This window comes from Bufo bufo, chromosome 11 (genome assembly GCF_905171765.1).
Source record: "Bufo bufo chromosome 11, aBufBuf1.1, whole genome shotgun sequence".
Classification (NCBI taxonomy): Eukaryota; Metazoa; Chordata; class Amphibia; order Anura; family Bufonidae; genus Bufo; species Bufo bufo.
The window spans coordinates 71,098,966-71,125,672 of record NC_053399.1 but is presented as its reverse complement, the minus strand read 5'-3'; the positions used below and the strand labels follow the sequence as shown (position 1 = coordinate 71,125,672).

The 26,707-nt window shown below is 43.3% G+C and overlaps 1 protein-coding gene across 2 annotated transcripts in view; it reads left to right on the top strand.

Moving 5' to 3' along the window:
* TMEM87A (transmembrane protein 87A) overlaps positions 1-26,707 on the top strand; it is a 276,779-nt gene that overhangs the window by 105,763 nt on the left and 144,309 nt on the right. For both annotated transcript variants that reach the window (XM_040412084.1, XM_040412083.1), the window contains exons 8-9: positions 22,495-22,556; positions 25,205-25,388. In XM_040412084.1, the coding sequence (XP_040268018.1) occupies positions 22,495-22,556; positions 25,205-25,388 (246 nt within the window). The remainder of the gene's footprint in view (positions 1-22,494; positions 22,557-25,204; positions 25,389-26,707) is intronic.

Genomic DNA, 26,707 nt, shown 5'->3' with positions numbered 1-26,707 from the left:
TGCAAATGGGATAGACAACAGGTGGAAATTATAGGCAATTAGCAAGACACCCCCAATAAAGGAGTGGTTCTGCAGGTGGTGACCACAGTCCATTTCTCAGTTCCTATGCTTCCTGGCTGATGTTTTGGTCACTTTTGAATGCTGGCGGTGCTTTCACTCTAGTGGTAGCATGAGACTGAGTCTACAACCCACACAAGTGGCTCAGGTAGTGCAGCTTATCCAGGATGGCACATCAATGCGAGCTGTGGCAAGAAGGTTTGCTGTGTCTGTCAGCGTAGTGTCCAGAGCATGGAGGCGCTACCAGGAGACAGGCCAGTACATCAGGAGACGTGGAGGAAGCCAACAACCCAGCAGCAGGACCGCTACCTCCGCCTTTGTGCAAGGAGGAACAGGAGGAGCACTGCCAGAGCCCTGCACAATGACCTCCAGCAGGCCACAAATGTGCATGTGTCTGCTCAAACGGTCAGAAATAGACTGCATGAGGGTGATATGAGGGCCCGACGTCCACAGGTGGGGGTTGTGCTTACAGCCCAACACCGTGCAGGACGTTTGTCATTTGCCAGAGAACACCAAGATTGGCAAATTCGACACTGGCGCCCTGTGCTCTTCACAGATGAAAGCAGGCTCACACTGAGCATGTGTCAGACGTGACAGAGTCTGGAGACGCCGTGGAGAATGTTCTGCTGCCTGCAACATCCTCCAGCATGACCGGTTTGGCATTGGGTCAGTAATGGTGTGGGGTGGCATTTCTTTGGAGGGCCGCACAGCCCTCCATGTGCTCACCAGAGGTAGCCTGACTGCCATTAGGTACCGAGATGAGATCCTCAGACCCCTTGTGAGACCATATGCTGGTGCGGTTGGCCCTGGGTTCCTCCTAATGCAAGACAATGCTAGACCTCATGTGGCTGGAGTGTGTCAGCAGTTCCTGCAAGACGAAGGCATTGATGCTATGGACTGGCCCGCCCATTAGCTGAAAGTACTAGCTTCAAGTACTACATTAAGTACTAGTAAAGAGATATTGCAGGAGATAGTCAGGAAATAGGCTGGAAGGTAGAAACAATACAAAAAAAAAAAGGTAAGATTTGTTTGATTTAAAGTTACAAATTTATTTTTTTATTTTTTTCTCCTCTTTAAAATGGCAGACTTGGTTCAGTGCAGGAATTGTTGTGCATTTATTTCATGTTCCACTCTTTGGAGATTCGGATGCTGTCAGATCTGTAGACAGTTCTCCTTACTGCAGCAGGAAATTGCATTTTTGAAAGCTGAAATATTTAAATTATCTGTTAAACAAACTCCAGCTAGGACTGCTGCAATGTCACTGCCACAGAGGACCCCCAGAAATGGCAGATGGGTTAATGTAGGTTCTGGAAGTCTTAGAGTGGTGGATAGAAGACATGTCCCACAGTCGGTGGTTCTCCATAATTCATTTGCAGCACTCTCAGAATGTAAGGACAACATGGATATGGACTCAAGCACAGAGGGTGAGAAACCATCGACTCCTATGTCTAATGTATGCAACAAAAAAGATAAAGTGAAGTCTCAAAGGATGCAGCTGTTGCTGGGTGATTCAATCATAAGAAGTGTGGAGCTTAAAGAAAATGGTTTTGTGAGATGTCTCCCTGGGGCTACTGCTAGAAGAGATAGAAGACGTATTATTAATATTGTTAAGCAAGCAAAGCAGGAAGGGGACGTGGATGTTCTTGTCCATCTAGGGACAAATGACCTGGCTTGCAATGAAGTGTCAGAGGTGAAAAAATCTTTTATCACACTTGGTAATGACGTACAGGATTTTGCATCCACCATTTCATTTTCTGAAGTTCTGCCTGTGCATAATGTTCAGAATGATAGGCAGAGGCGCATAAAGGAGTTCAACATATGGCTTGGTAAATGGTGTCAAGAGCAAGGATTTGGCTTTGTTTCTCATGATAGCTCTACTTGGAATAGAAAGGAACTGTACAAAAAAGATGGTTTGCATCTTTCTCTCAAAGGAACAAATGTACTTAGTGAACAACTCCAAGAATTTGCGAAAGAGTATTTAAACTAGGAAGGGGGGGCAAAAGAGTGAAAATAAAAGAGTCCAATTGCCCCCCGAAACAATGCCAGAACAGGCCAGAAGCACTGAGGTCAAGAAATGATAAGCTCAGAGTCCTGTCTACAAATGCTGAGTCCTGTCTACAAATGCTCGCAGTTTAGGTAAAAAAATCAATGAACTTGGGTCAATAATGGCATCTGAGAATGTAGATTTAGTGGCTGTTACGGAGACATGGTTTAATGAAAGAAATGACTGGGACATAACCATACCAGGGTACTCTTTATACAGAAGAGACAGAGAAGGCAAGAAAGGAGGAGGAGTGGCCCTGTATGTGAAAGATAGCATTAAATCTAACCTAATACAAGTTGGTGAGGCCAACATAGAGTCAGTTTGGGTTACGTTGCAGTTTGCTAACCATGCAGTAACTCGTGTAGGTGTGATATATAGACCACCTGGTCAAGTTAAAGAACTAGATGATCTACTAGTTGAAGAAATAGCTAAAATGACAATGAAAGGAGAAGTTATCATTATGGGAGATTTCAATCTTCCAGATATAAACTGGAAAACCAAAATAGCAAGTTCTACCAGGAGTACAGATATTCTAAATTCCCTACTGGGGTTATCTCTACAACAAGTGGTTGAGGAGCCAACCCGGAGGGAGGCCATTTTGGATTTGGTATTCACAAACGGGGATTCGGTATATGATGTCATTGTAGGCGAAACCTTGGGATCTAGTGATCACCAGTCAGTGTGGTTTAATATAAGAACTGTGAAAGAGTCCCACCACACAAAAACAAAAGTTTTAGATTTTTAGAAAAACAGACTTTTCAAAAATGAAATTAGTCATAAATGAGTCCTTATCAGACTGGAACAGATTACATGGAGTCCAGGAGAAATGGGACTACTTAAAAGGTGCATTATTGAAGGCAACAGAAAATTGCATTAGACTCGTCAGTAAAAGCAAAAAAGGGAGGAGACCAATGTGGTACTCAGCAGAAGTGGCCCAAATCATTAAAAATAAAAAGCTAGCATTTTGTAATTATAAAAAAACCCAGAGCAATGAAGATAAGGAAATCTACAAGATTAGGCAGAGAGAGGCCAAGCAAGTTATAAGAACTTCTAAAGCGCAGGCAGAAGAAAAACTAGCTCAGTCTATGAAAAAAGGGGATAAGACATTCTTCAGATATATAAATGAAAAAAGGAAATTAAAACAAGGAATAACTAAATTAAAAACAAAGGACGGAAGGTATGTAGAATAGAATAAAGGGCTAGCCGACTGCCTTAATGAATACTTCTGTTCAGTTTTTACAAAAGAAAAAGGAGAAGGACCTCCACTAGAAAGAATGACTATTAAATCGTTTGATGCATGTATCTTTACAGAGGAAGATGTTCTAAGTTTGCTGTCTAAGGTGAAGACAGATAAGTCACAGGGGCCTGATGAGATACACCCAAAATTATTAAAAGAGCTTAGTGGTGAGCTGGCAAAACCGTTAACAGATTTATTTAACCAATCATTAGTAACAGGAGTCGTCCCGGAAGATTGGAAATTGGCAAATGTCGTGCCCATTCAGAAGAAAGGTAGTAGGGAGGAATCGAGCAACTATAGACCAGTGAGTCTGACATCAATAGTAGGCAAATTAATGGAAACCCTATTAAAGGATAGGATTGTGGAACATCTAAAATCCCATGGATTGCAAGATGAAAAACAACATGGGTTTACTTCAGGGAGATCATGTCAAACAAATCTTTATAGATTTTTTTGACTGGGTGAATAAAATAATAGACGGTGGAGGTGCAGTAGACATCGCATATCTAGATTTTAGTAAGGCTTTTGACACTGTCCCACATAGAAGACTTATCAATAAACTGCAGTCATTGAGCATGGACTCCCATATTGTTGAGTGGATTAGGCAGTGGCTGAGTGACAGACAACAGAGGGTTGTAGTCAATGGAGAACATTCAAAACAAGGTAATGTTACCAGTGGGGTTCCACAGGGATCTGTACTGGGACCGATTTTGTTTAATATCTTCATAAGTGATATTGCAAAAGGCCTCGCTGGTAAGGTTTGTCTTTTTGCTGATGACACAAAGATATGTAACAGGGTTGATGTTCCTGGAGGGAAACGCCAAATGGAAAAGGATTTAGGAAAACTAGAAGAATGGTCAGAACTCTGGAAACTGAAATTTAATGTGGATAAGTGCAAGATAATGCACCTGGGGCGTAAAAACCCAAGGGCAGAATATAGAATATTTGACACAGTCCTGACCTCAGTATCTGAGGAAAGGGATTTAGGAGTAATTATTTCAGAAGACTTAAAGGTGGGAAGACAATGTAATAGAGCAGCACGAAATGCCAGCAGAATGCTTGGATGTATAGGGAGAGGTATAAGCAGTAGAAAGAGTGAAGTGCTTATGCCGCTGTACAGAACACTGGTGAGACCTCACTTGGAGTATTGTGCGCAGTACTGGAGGCCATATCTCCAGAAGGATATAGATACTCTAGAGAGAGTTCAGAGAAGAGCTACTAAACTAGTACATGGATTGCAGGATAAAACTTACCAGGAAAGGTTAAAGGACCTTAATATGTATAGCTTGGAAGAAAGAAGAGACAGAGGGGATATGATAGAAACTTTTAAATACATAAAGGGAATCAACTCGGTAAAGGAAGAGAGCATATTTAAAAGAAGAAAAACTACCACAAGAGGACACAGTTTTAAATTAGAGGGGCAAAGGTTTAAAAGTAATATAAGGAAGTATTACTTTACTGAGAGAGTAGTGGATGCATGGAATAGCCTTCCTGCAGAAGTGGTAGCTGCAAATACAGTAAAGGGGTTTAAGCATGCATGGGATAGGCATAAGGCCATCCTTCATATAAGATAGGGGCGGGGGCTATCCATAGTATTCAGTATATTGGGCAGACTAGATGGGCCAAATGGTTCTTATCTGCCGACACATTCTATGTTTCTATGTTCCCCAGACCTGAATCCAATTGAGCACATCTGGGACATCATGTCTCGCTCTATCCACCAACGTCACGTTGCACCACAGACTGTCCATGAGTTGGCAGATGCTTTAGTCCAGGTCTGGGAGGAGATCCCTCAGGAGACCGTCTGCCACCTCATCAGGAGCATGCACAGGCGTTGTAGGGAGGTCATACAGGCACGTGGAGGCCACACACACTACTGAGCCTCATTTTGACTTGTTTTAAGGACATTACATCAAAGTTGGATCAGCCTGTAGTTTGTTTTTCCACTTTAATTTTGAGTGTGACTCCAAATCCATACCTCCATGGGTTAAACAATTTGATTTCCATTTTTTAATTTTTGTGTGATTTTGTTGTCAGCACATTCAACTATGTAAAGAACAAAGTATTTCAGAAGAATATTTAATTAATTAATTCAGATCTAGGATGTGTTATTTTTTGTTCCCTTTATTTTTTTGAGCAGTATGTATGTATGTATGTATATGTATGTATGTATGTGTGTGTGTGTGTGTGTGTATATATATATATATGTGTGTGTGTGTGTGTGTGTATATATGTATATCTTCTCTTATATTATATATTAGCTCTCTAGGACTTTCCGTTCCTGAGAGATTCCCAAACAATTACCTGCATTAGCCATTAGAAGCCTGCAAGTCTTTCACTCATATCCCAACTGCCATACACACGGTCACATGTCCCTTATCAGCCAATAGAAGCTCGCAGGTCCTACTCCAGGTTGCCATAACAACTGATCACAGGTTTTAGCAGTTTGCAGGTCCTTAACCACCTCCGGACCGCTGTACGCACAGACGCGTCCTGGAGGTGGTTGTTTCATTCCGAGTGGACACGCCGGCGCGTCCTCTCGCGAGACGCGAGATTTCGGTCACAGCCGGCCCGCGCATGCGCATCGCGGGCCGGCAAAAGTTCGAGGAGAATTGCATCAGCAACCTGCCAGCCAATAATCGTCGCTGGCAGGTTGCTGATTTTTAAAAAATCGAATCACAAGCCATATAACAGATCATATTAGTAAATATGATCTGTTATATGGCTTGTCTGCTCCTGTGCTGGTCCTTTTCGTCGGTTGGATCCAGCACAGGAGCAGACTGAACTGTGAGTAGCACCAACACTACACCTTAGCCCCAGATCACCCCCCTGCACCCCAATTAACCCTTTGATCACCCCTTTGATCGCCCCTGTCAATCACTAGTGAAAGGAAAAAAAGTGATCAGTGTAAACTGTCACTTTTTTTTTTCACTGGTATTGACTGTTAGGTTTTAGGGATAGTTTAGGCCCCTTGGTTAGGTAGTTTAGCGTCAGTTAGCGCCCACCCCACCGCACCGCAGTCACTTTTATTCGCTGATTAGCGTATCGCTAATCAGCATTTGTACTTTTATAGTATCTGTAAGTGATCAAAACTGATCACGGTCAGATCTATAATAGTATTAGTGTCACCTTAGTTCGCCCTCCACCCAAAACGCTGTGTTTGCCCGATCAGGCCTGATCGGTCGCCCACACGTGCGTTCACCCACGCCCGCCCCACCGCAGTGACAAAAAATTATTATTTTTTGATCACTGCACATTCACTTTACACGCACTGCGGCGATAAATAAATCAGTTTTGATATTTTTTATCAACCGCAGCGGTCTCCGGTACTTCGCTAGCCTCCCCTTTGTAAGACAGGTTTGCTTTTTTTCTTGGGTAGTCTCAGGGAATACCCCTAAATTTAGTAGTCCAAAATGTCAAACAGGGGGTATTCTTCTGAAGAGGCCTACAGGATTCTGACCCAGTCGGATGAGGAGTGGGAACCCTCATCTGACGAATCTAGCGGGTCAGAATATGAACCTGTGGAAAGCAGTGGCTCTCTGACCCAAAGTTCGGACGAGGAGGTGGAGGTCCCTGGCAGCACCAGGCGTACCCGGCCCCGTGTCGCTAGACCACAGGTTACGCAGGATCCGCTTCAAGAGCAGCAGAGTGGGGCTGTCGCTGCCGGATCACGTGGTGAGGCATACACCAGCAGCGCAGCCCTTCCTGGACCTAGTACCAGCACTGCCGTACAACCTGGTGAAGTAGCGAGCACCAGAAGGGCAGTTGAAGCTGGTACGGTGGCACGTGCAGTAGTTACCCCGTCGCAGCCACCGCGCAGACAGGCCCGTAGAGCCCCTAGAATCCCTGAGGTGCTGGCAAACCCTGATTGGCAGTCACCAACTTCAGCCGCACCTGTAGTTCCCCCTTTCACCGCCCAGTCTGGAGTTCGGGTTGAGACGGCTCAAATCGGTTCGGCCCTGGGATTTTTTGAGCTGTTCTTGACTGCGGAGCTCTTGGACTTAGTCGTGGCAGAGACAAACCGGTATGCCACACAATTTATAACCGCAAACCCGGAAAGCTATTATGCCCAGCCTTTCCGGTGGAAACCAGTCCAAGTTTCCGAACTTAAAATTTTTCTGGGCCTTCTCCTCAACATGGGCCTGACAAAAAAGCATGAATTGCGGTCATATTGGTCCATGAACCCAATTCATCACATGCCCATGTTCTCTGCTGCTATGTCCAGGACACGATTTGAGACCATCCTGCGTTTTCTGCATTTTAGAGACAACACCACCTCCCGTCCCAGAGGCCACCCAGCTTTTGACCGGCTCCACAAAATTCGGCCCCTCATAGACCATTTCAACCAGAAATTTGCAGATTTGTATACCCCTGAGCAAAACATCTGCGTAGACGAGTCCCTAATACATTTTACCGGGCGCCTTGGCTTCAAACAATACATCCCAAGCAAGCGTGCCCGGTATGGGGTCAAATTGTATAAGCTCTGTGAAAGGGCCACAGGCTATACCCACAAATTTCGGATCTATGAGGGAAAAGATCAGACCCTGGAGACGGTCGGTTGCCCTGACTACCTGGGGAGCAGTGGGAAGACAGTCTGGGACTTGGTGTCACCCTTATTTGGCAAGGGGTACCATCTTTATGTGGACAATTTTTACACAAGTGTGGCCCTCTTTAGGCATTTGTTTCTAGAACGGATTTGCGCCTGTGGCACCGCGCGAACTAGTCGCGTGGGCTTCCCCCAACGGCTTGTAACCACCCGTCTTGCAAGGGGGGAGAGGGCTGCCTTGTGTAACGAAGAACTGCTCGCGGTGAAATGGAGAGACAAGCGTGACGTTTACATGCTCTCCTCCATTCATGCAGACACGACAATCCAAATTGAAAGGGCAACCCGTGTCATTGAAAAGCCCCTCTCAGTCCACGACTATAATGCCCTCATGGGAGGGGTGGACTTCAATGACCAGATGTTGGCTCCCTATTTAGTTTCCCGCAGAACCAGACGCTGGTATAAGAAGGTGTCTGTATATTTAATTCGAATGGCGCTGTATAATAGTTTTGTTCTCTACAGTAAGGCTGGGAGAACAGGATCCTTCCTCAAATTCCAGGAAGAGATCATCGCGAACCTCCTTTACCCAGGAGGTTCCGTGGCCCCATCCACCAGTGTAGTTAGCCGTCTACACGAGCGACATTTCCCCAGTGTCGTTGCTGGTACCTCAACCCAACCGCCACCCCGAAAAAAATAAGGCGTGACACCCGCTATTTCTGTCCTGACTGCCCTGACCACCCTGCCCTATGCTTAGGTGAGTGTTTCCGGAAGTACCACACACAGGTACACCTAGCATAGGGATTGCATCTCACAGGACAGGCACACAGGGCTATTAGGGCCCTTTTACTCACAGCTGCTGCAAACCTCTCCTTTCACCTGGGATGAAGTGCATAACGTACTTCGCCACATCTTTGGGCGATTTGCGCTTTGCACATTGTCCCATGGGGATGGAAAGGTTTGTTCTATAAAGGTAAAAAAAAAATTACCGGTAAGTAAAAAAGTTTAAAAAGTTTAAAAAAAGTTAATATGTTCTGTTCTAAAGTTAATAAAGTTATTGCGTTGCGGCCTGGTTTTTTCTTTTTTTTTTTTTTTTTTTTACCTTTCAGGTGGACCAACCGATCGACTAGCTGCAGCACTGATGTGCATTCGGACAGAAGCATTGCGCTGCTGTCAGATTACACGCAAGTCGGTGTATGCGGCGCTGCAAAACGAGATTTCTCCTCTGCAGCAAAAGATACGTTTGCCGAGGGATATGAGCTGAGGAGGTGGCGGTGTTCATATACTTTGGCAAACACTTTGTATATATTAAAAAAAAAATCCCGGCAATGATTTATTCATCCACATCGATTGATGTGAATGGAGAAATCGGGTTTGCCAGGGCATACGAGCTAAGTGGGTATGGATGTTGGGCGGAGCTCCTATGTCCTGGCAGACGCCTTTCCCCTCCTTTTTCTTTTTTTGGCAGAGATTTTTTCATCCACATTGATCGATGCGAATGAAGAAATCTGTGCCGTTCATTTTTTTCTTTCAGCCCAGAGGCTGAACGGAAAAAAAAAAATCTCATTACCTGTATGCTCAATATAAGGAGAATAGCAGAAACTCCTAATGCTGGGCATACATGTAATGATTGTGGAGACCCTCAAATGCCAGGGCAGTACAAACACCCCACAAATAACACCATTTTGGAAAGAAGACACCCCAAGGTATTCGCTGAGGGACATATTGAGTCCATGAAAGATTGAAATTTTTGTCCCAAGTTAGCGGAAAGGGAGACTTTGTGAGAACAAAATCAAAAAAATCAAATTCCGCTAACTTGTGCCAAAAAATATTTTTTTCTATGAACTCGCCATGCCCCTCATTGAATACCTTGGGGTGTCTTCTTTCCAAAATGGGGTCACATGTGGGGTATTTATACTGCCCTGGCATTTTAGGGGCCCCAAAGTGTGAGAAGTCTGGTATCCAAATGTCTAAAAATGCCCTCCTAAAAGGAATTCGGGCACCTTTGCCCACCTAGGCTGCAAAAAAGTGTCACACATCTGGTATCTCTGTATTCAGGAGAAGTTGAGGAATGTGTTTTGGGGTGTCTTTTTACATATACCCATGCTGGGTGAGATAAATATCTTGGTCAAATGCCAACTTTGTATAAAAAAATGGGAAAGGTTGTCTTTTGCCAAGATATTTCTCTCACCCAGCATGGGTATATGTAAAATGACACCCCAAAACACATTCCCCACCTTCTCCTGAGTACGGAGATACCAGATGTGTGACACTTTTTTGCAGCCTAGGTGGGCAAAGGGGCCCATATTCCAAAGAGCACCTTTCGGATTTCACAGGTCATTTTTTACAGAATTTGATTTCAAACTCCTTACCACACATTTGGGCCCCTAGAATGCCAGGGCAGTATAACTACCCCACAAGTGACCCCATTTTGGAAAGAAGACACCCCAAGGTATTTCGTGATGGGCATAGTGAGTTCATAGAACTTTTTATTTTTTGTCACAGGTTAGTGGAATATGAGACTTTGTAAGAAAAAAAAAAAAAATCATCATTTTCCGCTAACTTGTGACAAAAAATAAAAAGTTCTATGAACTCACTATGCCCATCAGCGAATACCTTAGGGTGTGTACTTTCCGAAATGGGGTCATTTGTGGGGTGTTTGTACTGTCTGGGCATTGTAGAACCTCAGGAAACATGACAGGTGCTCAGAAAGTCAGAGCTGCTTCAAAAAGCGGAAATTCACATTTTTGTACCATAGTTTGTAAACGCTATAACTTTTACCCAAATATTTTTTTTTTATCAAAGACATGTAGAACACTAAATTTAGAGCAAAATTTATATATGGATGTCGTTTTTTTTGCAAAATTTTACAACTGAAAGTGAAAAATGTCATTTTTTTGCAAAAAAATCGTTAAATTTTGATTAATAACAAAAAAAGTAAAAATGTCAGCAGCAATGAAATACCACCAAATGAAAGCTCTATTAGTGAGAAGAAAAGGAGGTAAAATTCATTTGGGTGGTAAGTTGCATGACCGAGCAAACGGTGAAAGTAGTGTAGGTCAGAAGTGTAAAAAGTGGCCTGGTCTTTCAGGGTGTTTAAGCACTGGGGGCTGAGGTGGTTAAAGGGTTTCTGTCACCCCACTAAACCTTTTTTTTTTTTTTTTTGGGTTAGTTATCCCTATACTGCGATTTTTTTCATACATACTGTAATTAATCATTTCGGTTCAGTAGATTATGTTAAAAACGTATTTTTAAAATATGCAAATTACCTTGCTACCAGCAAGTAGGGCGGCTACTTGCTGGTAGCAGCCGCATCCTCCTATCCTAAAGACGCCCCCTCCGCATAATGATTGACAGGGCCAACGGACGGGATCGTCCTCTGGCTGGTCCTGTCTGCTATCAAGATCTCGCGCCTGCGCCGTAACGGTATTCAGTCGGCGCAGGCACACTGAGAGGAGGACGCTCGCTCGGCCGCTCCATCCTCAATGCGCCTGCGCCGATTACGTCATCAAGTACACCCGGAAGAGATTTATTATTGGTGGTATAGTGTTAATAACTGTCATTTTTATAAAATTATTTATTCCCATTTTGTTGGTGGTTTTTGTGGCAGCATGCTTATTACGTACATACCTACCTGATTCGAGCATCCAGCGACGTCACCAGACTCTCCGCCTCCTTCCAGCGATGTCGGCGTCTTCTCTTCCGGGTGTACTTGATGACGTCATCGGCGCAGGCGCATTGAGGATGGAGCGGCCGAGCAGTGCGCCTGCGCCGACTGAATACGGCGCAGGCGCGAGATCTTGATAGCAGACAGGACCAGCCAGAGGACGATCCCGTCCGTTGGCCCTGTCAATCAACATGCGGAGGGGGCGTCTTTAGGATAGGAGGATGCGGCTGCTACCAGCAAGTAGCCGCCCTACTTGCTGGTAGCAGGGTAATTTGCATATTTAAAAAATACATTTTTAACATAATCTACTGAACCGAAATGATTAATTACAGTATGTATGAAAAAATCGCAGTATAGGGATTATAACTAACCAAAACAAAAAAAAAATGTTTAGTGGGGTGACAGAAGCCCTTTAACTATTTAGTCATATGACCATTTTTTGATTATTTACTTTTGGAGTTGGGTAATTCCTGAGGAGTGCACCATTTTCATATGAGTGTTAAGGTGAGCCGCTATAGTACTTACCCAATTTCCCTGTGTTGCAAGCGCTCCGGGACAGCACCAAAGAGTTGTACAAGGCAACCTGTACCAAGTAGACCAACTTTTTTGTACCATGCCCGGGTTTTGCGCATGGCGTTATATGACTTGAGGACATGATCAAAGAGATCAACCCCTCCCATATACCGATTGTAGTCCATGATACAATCTGGCTTGAGGACCCTTTCCGCGGTACCTCGCACAGGGACAGGGGTGATGCCGTTACCGTGAATTGTGGACAGTACAAGGACATCCCTCTTGTCCTTATATGTGACCAGTAACAGCTTTCCACTGGTAAGGGCACGGGTCTCACCCCTGGGGATAGGTACCTGGAGGGGGTGAGTAAGGAGGCTGCATTGATTTTTCCGCACAGTCCCACAAGTGGATGTGGACGTGGATCTGGCGGCGAGGGACTGGAACTGGACTGGAACAAGGGGGATACTAGTATAAAAGTTATCCATGTACAGGTGGTAACCCTTATCTAGCAGTGGGTGCATAAGGTCCCACACAAGTTTCCCACTAACACCCCGCTTAGAGGGAACATACTGGCGGAAAATGAGTCTCTCCTTGAAAGCAATGAGAGACTCATCAACAGCGACCTCCCTTCCAGGTACATTGGCCTCCAAAAATTTGGCCCCGAAGTGATCGATGACCATCCTGATTTTGTACAGGCGGTCATAGGCAGGATCACCTCGTGGGGGGGGGGACATGCTGCATTATCTGCATAACTCAGGCATTTCCAAATGGCCTCAAAACGGGAATGTGTCATGGCCATTAGGGCTGCAACGATTAATCAACGTTATCGATAATATTCGATAACGGGATTCGTTGTCAACGAATCCAGTTATCGAATAATCGGCCGATTCGTTGCTATCTGGGGCGGGAGCAGGCGGTCAGGGTCCTTCATCAGCAGTAACTTTTACTTCAACATTAAATCAGCCCATCTTTATTAACTTACAGTGAAGCTCCGGTAACAGGTAGAGCGGGTGGCGGCTTTTCGTCACTTACTCACGTGACCCGCCTGCTCCGCCTGCTTCATTAATAAAGTGGGCGGAGCAGGCGCGTCACGTGAGTTAGTGACGTTATGCCGCCGCCCGGAGCTTCATTGTAAGGTAATAAAGATGCGCTGAATAAAAGTTACCTCCAGAATAATCTGCTGTGAGCAGCGGGGCCAGGGCTGTTATGGGAGGGGGATCTGTGGATGCCACTGCTATGTGGAGGGGGATCTGAGCGCTGTTATGGGGAGGGGGGGGGGGGATCTGTGAATGACACTGTTATGGTGGAGATCTGTGGATGACACATATAGCATAAGATGCTATATAGTGTCATCTATAGATACCCCCATATCAGTGTCCTGCACAGATCCCATAAAAGTGCTATCCACAGATCCCCTCCATAACAGTGCACAGATCCCCCTCCCCATAAATGTGCTATCCACAGATCCCCTCCATAACAGTGCACAGATCCCCCTCCCCATAAATGTGCTATCCACAGATCCCCTCCATAACAGTGCACAGATCCCCCTCCCCATAAAAGTGCTATCCACAGATCCCCTCCATAACAGCGCCATCCACAAATCCTCCCCCCCATAACAGCGCCATCCACAGATTCTCCCCCCATAACAGTGCCATCCACAGATCCCCATAATAGTGTCATCCACAGATCCCCCATAACAGTGCCATCCACAATTTGTTTTAATATGGCCTTTGAACATAATTTTTTTAAGTAAAATCATATAAACCCCTTTTTTTTGTCATTTTGGTGTTTTTTCCCGATTAATCGATGAAATTATCGACAACTAATCGATTATTCAAATAATCGTTAGCTGCAGCCCTAATGGCCATACAGTAGAGTGGGGTCTGGAAAAGGACGTCTCCACTCCAGTACTGCCTGACACTGGGTTTTTTGACTAGGCCCATGTGCAGCACGAGGCCCAAAAATGTCCTCATCTCTGCTGCACTGACCGGAGTCCAGCCACCAGACCTAGCCAAAAAGGAGCCCGGGTGTTGAGCAATGAATTGTTGGGCGAACAAGTTCCTTTGCTCCACCAGCAGATTCACAATCTGGTCACTGAAAAAAAGACAAAAAAAATATATCATATTCAGTGAAGCCAACTGTGGGAATCTGGATTCCTGGTTTACCAACAAAGTCAGGAATCACAGGCTCAAAATCCTCTGGGGTACACCAGACAAGTTCACCGGTAGGGGGCTCAGGTGGACTTATCTGGTGGGCCGGAAAACTAGTACGAGCCCCAGGGCGGCTCATATTAGTTTGGGCCACAGGGTCCCTGGCATGGGGGTCCCCTGGCTCTGCCGCTCTGTAGGCTCATAATCATCATCATCACTAGATGATGAGGAGGACGCGGATGACAAGAGGAAAGTGAGCGATAAAAGAGAAATGCAGAGCAGCACAAATGGACCTCCTGACCAATCCGGAATGCACCAGCCGCGATAGGACCACAGATCCACAGCAGTCCCAGCAACAGTGGTAGATGGCAAAAAGGTTCACAGCAGCATGTCTGGTGTGACTATTTGTTAGGAACCAAGAGTGCACACACAAAGAGGTCATCCTCGTCCTCACTGGGGCTCTCGGAGGCAAACATGCGTATGCCTCCGCGGCCGAGAACGTCTGGCGTGCCATAGGGGAGTGTGTGTGTGTGTAAAACTTTATTTAGTGTGTGTGGGGGGACGGGTGTTCACATTCACTACCCTAACCCACCGTAAACCTACCAGAAAAAATAAAATAAAACGAAATTTAAAAAAATGAAAGCCTCAAAAATTGAGCGCACGCACTCAAAAAGAAAAGCGCTTGCGCCCCAAAAAATGCGTTGCGGGACCTGCGGTTTGCTGCACAGGACCCCCCTCGGCATTGTCAGAGTGCCTACTTAAGGACTCGGACATCAGGGCGTACAGGTACGCCCTGTGTCCGTGAGAGGTTAAAGGAGCGATCTTCACCAAATTTGGAGCACAGGTACATCAGATTTCCGGGAAGGTTTTAGACTAGGTCTCGGCTCTCTAGGACGTACTGTTCCTGAGATATTCCCAAAAAATTACCTGCATTAGCTAATACAAGCCTGCAAGTCTTTCTCTTCAAATCAAAACTTCCATACACACTGTCACATGTCCCTTATCAGCCAATAGAAGCTCGCAGACTACACACAGGTTTACAACTGACACGTTCAGACAGATGGACAGAAACTCATATAATCATATATAATCCTTTTTTTTTTTCTCCCCACTATGGGGGCTATGAACTATGTGTAGTAGTCTTATATAGAGGAATGGAATGGTAGTGTGCATGCTTGAACTGGTACTCCATTCAAACAGGCGCTTGAAACCACATTTTTATGATCAGTGGGAGTCTAGTGCATAAGTGATAACTTGTTCTAATCGGGATAACCGATTTATAGAGGACCTGTCACCACAAAATGCAATCTGAAAGTACAATGTTATGGAGCAGGAGGAGATGAGCAGATTGATATGTAGTTTTGTTGGGGTAGAAAATCTGTAAAACCTGTAATTTATACATTTGTCTCTGCATTTTTGCAGCCCTGTGAAAAAATCTGTACAGGGAGGACGTGTTATCAGTAATTGATAGGATTGTGTGCATGCTGTCAGTCACTGCTAACCCTTCCCTACTGTACCAACAGCTTTTCACAGGGCTACAAAAAAAGCAAATATATAAATGTATAAATTACAGGGTCTTTAAATCTTTTTCCACAAAAATATATATCAATCTGTTCGTCTTTTGCTGCTATATAGGCTTTTCCACTTATAAATGACCCCATTTTAGAAACTACACTCCTCAAATTATTCAAAACTTTAGGTTAAACCCTTTAGGTTAAAGAAGTAAATGTAAATGTTTCTATGAAATATAAATTAAATTTCAAAATTTCATATTTAAATTGTTTTATTTTTTTTTGCACATTTTTCTATTTTTTTCCTGTAACACAGCAAGGGCTAACGACAAATCAAACCTCAATATTTATAATCCTAATTCTGTAGTTTACTGAAGCACCCCATATGTGGGGTCAATTGCTGCATGGACACCATATGGATTTTGAAGGGCAGATTTTGCTGGAATGTTTTTTGGGTGCTATGTCACATTTAAAGAGACCCTGAGATACAGTGGAAATCCCCAAAAAGTGGCCCCACTTAGTAAACTACCCTTCAAGGAATTTTAGGGGTATAGTTAATGTTTTGACTCCCTGTGTTTCATAGAATTTAGAAACACTTGGCTGTGAAAATGAAAAATTATGGTGGTTTTTTTTTGGTTTGTTTTTTTGCTGTAAAATGTTGCTTTAGCAGATTTTTTTATTTTACAAGATGTAACAGGATTTAAAAGACCCCACAATTTGTTAAACATTTTCTCCTGAATGCAGGATGTGGCTGTAAACTGCTGTTTGGGCACACCACATTTTAATCCTAGTTTGGTGATTTATGCAGCATTGGAAGACAACTGCAGAGGCTCTGAAGTAAAATAAAAAAAGAAAATCGCAAAAAGGGACCCCATTTTAGAAACCACACCTCACAGAATTTACCAAGGGGTATAGTGAGCATTTTAACACACCAAGTATTTTGCAAAAATTCATTCGCAGCATTTGGTGCAAAGTGAAAATTGCTATTTTTACATAGATATGCCATTTCAGTGCCTAACGTGTGCCAGTGTGAAAGCAAGCACTCTTTATTATTCTGCTTTGCATCCTTGTTTTATTAACACTCTACCTATGGCCCTAATCTTTTGCCTGGGCATACAATAGAGCTCAGCAGCTTGTCTGAATTCGAATGTGTTGAGTTAAAGGCTATGTACACCATTTGGGGCATTTTTTTAAATATTGTACTCATTTTAAGCTAAAAATTTAATTTTTTAAAATTCTTTTATTAAAAATCCTGAGCCCTTTTCTCTGTACAGTGCTGCTCTCTAATAGTTTCTGAACTCTCTCTCTCTTCTGTCAGGCAGCTAAACTGAGGCTCCTTATCTCTGCTCTCTGACATTATAAACACTCATTATTGCTCAGTTCTTATCTTACTGATAAGAAAGTGGCTTAAATAAGTGTTTATGACCTCTTAGTAATTTAGAGGTACGGTTTTTTAGATGACTGGCACAAAGTGAAAGAAACATTTAACCCTCTGACACAATGGCTCAATATTTTTAATAAAGTAATTGAAAAAAAAAATTTTGTCAAAAATTTAAAATGCAATCATAAAAAATGCCCCCAAAGGTGTACATAGCCTTAAACCCTTTTGCGATGTGTAAACATGGCGCCTGCACGCACGTGAAGCAGGCGTCATGGCTGGCAGGTCTCTGCAACCTGCGGCTAATTACCATGACCGACAATAATGGCGGTAATTAAAAGCTTTAGATGCCGTGAGCAAGTGAGATCACGGCATCTAAATGCACAAAACCCCGGAAGCGCGACCCCCTGTGGCCAATGGGGCCGTCAGTAGTTGCTCTGAATACTATAAGCCTCGCTGACAAGGCTTATAGTATTCATGCTACAATTCTTATTTTGACCACCAGGTGGCAGGCCAACATAAGAAATGAACAACTGACAGCCATAAACTCATTTTAAAAATCCCTAATTGTATAAAATGAAAAAAAAAAAAAAAAAACAGAATGTATAGGCTCACATATGAACTTCAAAATCATTACAAAATAAAGTAAAACAGTTAAATATATAAAAAATTTAAAAGTTTAAATCACCCCCCCCCTTTCCTTATAATAAAAAATTAATCAATGTGCAGTAGACCGTGCATAGTGAAAATTGTTAATTTTCCACAGATATGATGTTACAGTGCCATTTAAGACTTGTGCAACACTTTTTGAATTGATAGGTGCAAAGCTGGGTACAGAAATGTCATAAATGTGCATGTAAGCTGTTGTATGTGCACACGTCAGGGCTCAGAAGGAAAGGAGCTCAATTTGGCTTTTGGAGCACAGATTTTGCTGGAAATGTTTTCACGCACTACTTCACATTTGCTAATCCCTTTAGGTACCAATAAAGTGGAAGCGCACTATTAGGGTGCATTCACACAACCTGTTTGAATTTTGCAGTCCACAAACCGCAGAACTGCAGAAAATACGGATGATCACTGTCCTGCAGCAGTCCCTCATCCCGCAGAGTAGATGTGAGCAGCAGCACAGCAAGCTTAAAACGCTGTCCTCCTGTGAATGAAGATTAATTCCTCCCGAAAACCGCCACGCCAAACGAAGCCAGAGGAGAAGGAAAAAACAATCGGCGCATTTGCGGGCACCATTTTGGAAAAATCGATATGGCGATATCCGCAAAAAATTAATATCACCAGATTCAAAACTGGCAAATTAATCATATAGTTTGTCGGTGAAGGAGACATGCAATTGCAGTGATCTCCACAGTATGAGGAGGAACGATCAATAATGTCATCGCTCATCCCCATACAGTATCATTATTTGCTAGCAGCAGTGTGATTAGACAGCACGATCTGCTGCAAGAAAACAATGATTTTTGTGCCTGCATAAAAGATGAGATTGTCTGCTGAACGAGCGTTTGCTCTTTTTTACACGCAGATCTTCGAACGCAGATTTTTCGAACGCTTGTTAGCAATGATTTGGCTGACCCTCTGCCAGTGTAATACAGGCCTAACTTGTATATTTCTGCAGAAAATGCCTTTTTTTGTGTTTGCTGATTTTAGCTTGTTGCTAACAAGGAGGTTGGTGCAAACCTCCTGGGAGTCAAGATTTCCCCACTGTTCCCCCTCCCCCTGCTTGATTGACTTTCTCTAAGCCAGGGAACCTCATCTACTTTTCTCACAATATCCCCCTCAGGCTCAGTTCACTTTTGGAGCATGCCCACTGTATAGTGCTCTACAGCCCCCAGCTTCAATGCTTCACTGCACATGCACTGTAGGGTTTTCAAAGCAAAAAATCTCACAGGTGTTGGCACAGGGGTATTTAATACTTGCAGCTAATTACTGGCTGTAGCAGTGACCCACTAAAGACCATAGAAACATAGAATGTGTCGGCAGATAAGAACCATTTGGCCCATCTAGTCTGCCCAATATATCTGAATCCTATGAATAGTCCCTGGCCCTATCTTATATGAAGGATAGCCTTATGCCTATCCCATGCATGCTTAAACCCCTTCACTGTATTTGCAGCTACCACTTCTGCAGGAAGGCTATTCCATGCATCCACTACTCTCTCAGTAAAGTAATACTTCCTTATATTACTTTTAAACCTTTGCCCCTCTAATTTAAAACTGTGTCCTCTTGTGGTAGTTTTTCTTCTTTTAAATATGCTCTCCTCCTTTACCGAGTTGATTCCCTTTATGTATTTAAAAGTTTCTATCATATCCCCTCTGTCTCTTCTTTCTTCCAAGCTATACATATTAAGGTCCTTTAACCTTTCCTGGTAAGTTTTATCCTGCAATCCATGTACTAGTTTAGTAGCTCTTCTCTGAACTCTCTCTAGAGTATCTATATCCTTCTGGAGATATGGCCTCCAGTACTGCGCACAATACTCCAAGTGAGGTCTCACCAGTGTTCTGTACAGCGGCATAAGCACTTCACTCTTTCTACTGCTTATACCTCTCCCTATACATCCAAGCATTCTGCTGGCATTTCGTGCTGCTCTATTACATTGTCTTCCCACCTTTAAGTCTTCTGAAATAATTACTCCTAAATCCCTTTCCTCAGATACTGAGGTCAGGACTGTGTCAAATATTCTATATTCTGCCCTTGAGTTTTTACGCCCCAGGTGCATTATCTTGCACTTATCCACATTAAATTTCAGTTGCCAGAGTTCTGACCATTCTTCTAGTTTTCCTAAATCCTTTTCCATTTGTCGTTTCCCTCCAGGAACATCAACCCTGTTACATATCTTTGTGTCATCAGCAAAAAGACAAACCTTACCATCGAGGCCTTTTGCAATATCACTTATGAAGATATTAAACAAAATTGGTCCCAGTACAGATCCCTGTGGAACCCCACTGGTAACATGACCTTGTTTTGAATGTTCTCCATTGACTACAACCCTCTGTTGTCTGTCACTCAGCCACTGCCTAATCCACTCAACAATATGGGAGTCCATGCTCAATGACTGCAGTTTATTGATAAGTCTTCTATGTGGGACAGTGTCAAAAGCCTTACTAAAATCTAGATATGCGATGTCTACTGCACCTCCACCGTCTATTATTTTAGTCACCCAGTCAAAAATATCTATAAGATTTGTTTGACATGATCTCCCTGAAGTAAACCCATGTTGTTTTTCATCTTGCAATCCATGGGATTTTAGATGTTCCACAATCCTATCCTTCAATAGGGTTTCCATTAATTTGCCTACTATTGATGTCAGACTCACTGGTCTATAGTTGCTCGAATCCTCCCTACTACCTTTCTTGTGAATGGGCACGACATTTGGCAATTTCCAATCTTCCAGGACGACTCCTGTTACTAATGATTGGTTAAATAAATCTGTTAATGGTTTTGCCAGCTCACCACTAAGCTCTTTTAATAATTTTGGGTGTATCTCATCAGGCCCCTGTGACTTATTTGTCTTCACCTTAGACAGCAAACTTAGAACATCTTCCTCTGTAAAGATACATGCATCAAACGATTTATTAGTCATCCTTTCTAGTGGAGGTCCTTCTCCTTTTTCTTTTGTAAAAACTGAACAGAAGTATTCATTAAGGCAGTCGGCTAGCCCTTTAGTCTCTTCTACGTACCTTCCGTCCTTTGTTTTTAATTTAGTTATTCCTTGTTTTAATTTCCTTTTTTCATTTATATATCTGAAGAATGTCTTATCCCCTTTTTTCATAGACTGAGATAGTTTTTCTTCTGCCTGCGCTTTAGAACTGCCTAATCTTGTAGATTTCCTTATCTTCATTGCTCTGTTTTTTTTTATAATTACAAAATGCTAGCTTTTTATTTTTAATGATTTGGGCCACTTCTGCTGAGTACCACAGTGGTCTCTTCCTTTTTTTGCTTTTACTGACAAGTCTAATGCAATTTTCTGTTGCCTTCAATAATGCACCTTTTAAGTAGTCCCATTTCTCCTGGACTCCATGTAATCCGTTCCAGTCTGATAAGGGCTCATTTATGACTAATTTCATTTTTGAAAAGTCTGTTTTTCTAAAGTCTAAAACTTTTGTTTTTGTGTGGTGGGACTCTTTCACAGTTCTTATATTAAACCACACTGACTGGTGATCATTAGATCCCAAGGTTTCGCCTACAATGACATCATATACCGAATCCGCATTTGTGAATACCAAATCCAAAATGGCCTCCCTCTGGGTTGGCTCCTCAACCACTTGTTGTAGAGATAACCCCAGTAGGGAATTTAGAATATCTGTACTCCTGGTAGAACTTGCTATTTTGGTTTTCCAGTTTATATCTGGAAGATTGAAATCTCCCATAATGATAACTTCTCCTTTCATTGTAATTTTAGCTATTTCTTCAACTAGTAGATCATCTAGTTCTTTAACTTGACCAGGTGGTCTATATATCACACCTACACGAGTTACTGCATGGTTAGCAAACTGCAACGTAACCCAAACTGACTCTATGTTGGCCTCACCAACTTGTATTAGGTTAGATTTAATGCTATCTTTCACATACAGGGCCACTCCTCCTCCTTTCTTGCCTTCTCTGTCTCTTCTGTATAAAGAGTACCCTGGTATGGTTATGTCCCAGTCATTTCTTTCATTAAACCATGTCTCCGTAACAGCCACTAAATCTACATTCTCAGATGCCATTATTGACCCAAGTTCATTGATTTTTTTACCTAAACTGCGAGCATTTGTAGACAGGACTCTGAGCTTATCATTTCTTAACCTCTTAACCATAATTGTCTGCAACAGTCCCATGAACCTTTGTTGGGACCTCCAATGTTAATTAGACCCTAGTAAGACCTCAGATCAGACCTCCAATAATAAAACCCCCAATCAGACCGCACATCAGACCCCCAATTTTAATTAGACCCCCAATCAGACCTCCGATCAGACAAAAAAATAATAATAAATTAACTCACCTCTCCTGTTCTGGACACTGCTGCCACTCCTGAGATCCAGCGCTCTTCATGCTGCGCTGTGATCCAACGTCATGCAGATTGAGGTCACAAAATGCACCTACTTCATTATGCTGTGCGTAGAACACAGCACAGCGTGTGGCGCCTGCAGATGAAGACTGGGGAGTGGTGAATACAAAGCCAGCACAGAAAGCGCTGTATTCAACACTCCCTTGTCCTACTGTACAAATACCATAATGGAAGCGCTCATTAGTATTTGCCCTATAACCAGCACTGACGTCCCCCACACACACACACACACATACACACACTTTTGGGGGAAAAAGTGCGTCTGAAAGCACTAAAAATACGATGGCTTTAACTGAAAGCATAAACACTTGTACTGATGCTATGTGATTTGTTTCTTGCAGTGAGAATTGAAGTGAAAGGACCTTATGAATACTTATCGCCTGCTGACTATCCACGCATGATTGTGAGTATAGTTTAAAATATGTTAGAACTTATGTCGGTTTATTTGAACTGAATTTGCTAGATCATCTGAGTATATACTTGTAAATATTATTTAGTTAAAAAGAACATATTTATTTTTCTCATTTTAATATATGCTGACATACAGGGCAATTTTTGTTACTTTAGTCATCAAATGTGACAAGTCTCTCTCCATACTTATCTGGTTAAGAATTTAGCATAAATATGGAGAGAAACTTGTGACCTTTGATAATTGCAATAACAAAAATGATACTATACCAGTATTCCCCAAAATGACAACAGTTACACATCCAAGACATTCTACCGTGACGCCCACATAAATGGGCGCCGTTGTGCATGCTGTTCTGACAGTTTACCTCCCCTAGCACGACATTTCCTGGTATCCCATCTGTAGCGGATAGCGTTTGGCTACTAATCACTGTCCTTAAGAATATGACTGCCACACATCCTGGAGGTCCATGAAACATGTACTGTTCAAATATATATATATATTTGCATAAGTTTGCTGTTGACTTCCATTTTAATAAAAAAAAAAAATGTATGCATGCACACATACAAGACTTTTTTTATTTCTTTTTATGAATAGTTTAGAAGGCTATACTTTTAATTGTTAAAAGTAAGGTGAAATAAAACTGCCAAAGCACACCTTAGAATTCATCTTTCCCAAAAGCCTATAAATACAGATGCACACAGTACAGTATAGTTAGTTTTTGGATGTATATATAAAAAAATATATATATATATCACAATTGTGGCTAAACGTGGAAAAAAACTAGCGTAAGGCCTCATGCACACGACCGTTGTGTGCATCCGTGTCCGTTGTTCCATTTTCCGTGATTTTCTGCGGACCCATTGACTTTCAATGGGTCCGTTGAAAACTCGGAAAATGCACCGTTGTTCATCCGCGTCCGTGATCCGTGTTTCCTGTCCGTCCAAAAAATAGGACCTGTCCTATTTTTTTGACGGACAACGGTTCGCGGAGCCATTCAAGTCAATGGGTCCGTGAAAAAACACGGATGCACACAAGATTGTCATCCGCGTCCTTGATCCGTGTCCGTAGGCTACTTTCACACAGACGGATCGCAGATCCGTCTGCATAAAAGCTTTTTCAGAGCTGAGTTTTCACTGCACTCCTGCACTCTTCCTCTTAGGGCTGGGGGCTGCTTCCTGAGCGCTGCCTGCTCTCTCTTATTGGGGGGGTGTCTGGGATTCTCCTCTTAGTGGGGGGGGCCCGTCTCCACTGAGCGCTGGCTGCGCTTTTCTTTTCTCAAGAGCCGCACGCGTTTTAAATTCATTGGTGGCCATTGCGTCCCCCCCATATCATTGGTGGCAGCGGAGAGTTCCGATCGGAGTCCCAATTTAATCGCTGGGGCTCCGATTGGTTACCATGGCAACCAGGACGCTACTGCATTCCTGGTTGCCATGGTTACTTAACAGTTTTAGAAGCTTTATACTTACCAGCGCTGTCTGTGACCGGCCGGGCGCCCCTCCTACTGGTAAGTGAAAGGTCTGTGCTATAAGCAATGCGCCGCACAGACCTTTCACTTACCAGTAGGAGGAGCGCCCGGCCGGCAACAGACAGCGCAGGTAAGTATAATGCTTCTAAAATTGCTAAGTAACCATGGCAACCAGGACTGCAGTAGCATCCTGGTTGTCATGGTAACCGATCGGAGCCCCAGCGATTAAACTGGGACTCCGATCGGAACTCTCCGCTGCCACCAATGATGGGGAGGTGGGGGGGGGGGTGATTTTAATTAGGGGGGAGGGAGGGGGGCCGCACTGGCCACCAATGAATGTAATACAGGGGAGGGAGGGGGGGCCGCACTGGCCACCAATGAATTTAAAACTGGGGAGGGGGGGGGGGGGTCTGCCCCCTCCTGCCTGGTAGCACCTGATCTCTTACAGGGAGCTAGGATACGCACAATTAACCCCTCAGGTGCGTCACCTGAGGGGTTAATTGTGCGGATCACAGCCCCCTGTAAGAGATCGGGTGCTGCCAGGCAGCAGGGGGCAGTCATGTACACAGTTCTTAGTATATTCTTTAAATTTTCTTTATTTTGAGAAAATATTCTTAGTATATTCTAACTCGGATCTGAGTTATCACGATCTAACTCAAATCCGATGGTATATTCTAACATAGAGGCGTTCCCATGGTGAAAAATATACCCTGACTTTACATTGAAAGTCAATGGGGGACGGATCAGTTTGCAATTGCACCATATTGTGTCAACGTCAAACGGATCCGTCCCCATTGACTTGCATTGTAAGTCAGGACGGATCCGTTTGGCTCCGCACGGCCAGGCGGACACCAAAACGACTCTTTCCTTCATGTCCGTGGATCCTCCAAAAATCAAGGAAGACCCACGGAAGAAAAAACGGACACCGATCACGGAACTACGGAACCCGTTTTTGCGACCACAACAAAAACTGGTAGTGTGCATGAGGCCTTAGTCTTATTGAGTGAAGCAGAAAGCTCTATTTGGAGCTCTGCTATAATAAAATGGAAGCACTGGCTCCTTCAAAGATGTATTAAGAAATGAATCATCAGAGAATTTTGGAACTGTTTATATGAAAACACAACGTTACTCAATGGTGTCCATTAAATTTTACATTATTTTAAATATCTTTCAGTTCTTCATGGTGATGTGCATTGTGTACGTCCTTTTTGGTGTCTTGTGGCTGGCCTGGTCTGCATGTTATTGGAGGGACTTGTTGAGAATCCAGTTCTGGGTTGGCGCTGTGATATTGCTCGGCATGCTGGAAAAAGCTGTATTCTACGCAGAGTTCCAGAACATCCGCTACTATGGACAGTCTGGTATGGTACACATGGTGGATATTATTATATTTAACTATGTATGGCAACACTCTAAATGTGGTTTTAGTGAAGCAAATGTGATTCTTTATTCATCTTTATATGAAAAGTGTTTCAGCTCATAAAGAGTATTTTTCAAGCTTTGGCATGGCCTCATAGGCACACAGCCATGGCCAGCATGGTAGATTTTGTTAAAGGGGTCCTCCAGGAAAAGATATTTATGACTTATCCTAAGGATAGGTCTTCAGTATCAGATCTGCAGGGTACGACACCCAGGACCCTGCCAATCAGCTGTTTGAAGAGGCTGGAGCCCAGTGAACGCCACAGACTCTTCTTAGGCCAGTGACATAACTGTACATGGATCACATGGCCTAGTTGCAGCTCAGCCCCATTCAAGTCAATGGGGCTGAGCTGCAATATCAAGCACTGCCACTATATTATGTAAGGTGCTGTCGTGGGATAGCTGCCGGGAGCCTTCATCTCTCAGTAGAGCTCCAGTGAGCGCTGTGGGTAACTGAAACAGCTGATTGGCGGGGGTGTTGGAACTTGGACCCCCAATGATGTGATAATGATGATCAATTTTGAGGGTAAGTTATCATTTTCTTTTCCAGGATAACCCATTTAAGTCTCCAACTGCCATGGCAAAACATTGGTAGCCCATACTCCTGGAGGTTTTTCAGAACTTATACATTATGGGGCACATTCTTAATAAAGTCCCATAGCTGGCGGAGGATCCGCCAAAGTTACGAAGAGATGCAGGCCTCTCCATAACTTCAGCACATCCAGCGCCAATTCTAAATGTGAGCCAGCATCCTAGCTGTCTTACATTTGGACTGTCTTAAACAGGCGTAGAAAATTACGAATGAGATGGGCCTGCCATTCCGGCCCCTTCCGCGCCCACAGTTTTAGACCTGGCGTCAGAGGGGTGAAGTCTCTGATAGGCATCTGTGCCTGAAATATGCCTAATATAGGTGTTTTTCAGTTATAATAAATGACCACCTATCAGTCTGTCTTAGGGATAGGTCATCAGTATGTTTGACACACAATATTATATGATCCCTATAGAGTGATGGTATAAATTATTGCAATTCACATTTGTCCTTTTCTCAAACTCTCACTATTAATTGAAAGATGACCTTTATTATAATATATTATAAACATAATTTCCTTTCCACCACTTTTTGAAATTAAAAATACTCCGGTCCAATCCTGTCAGCTGCTACCTATATCAGTAGTATCAATAATCTGCATCCATTTTTCAGTGTATTGCTTGAAGTGTTTTACAATTTTCTTCATCAGTATAACACATATTCAGTATGTAC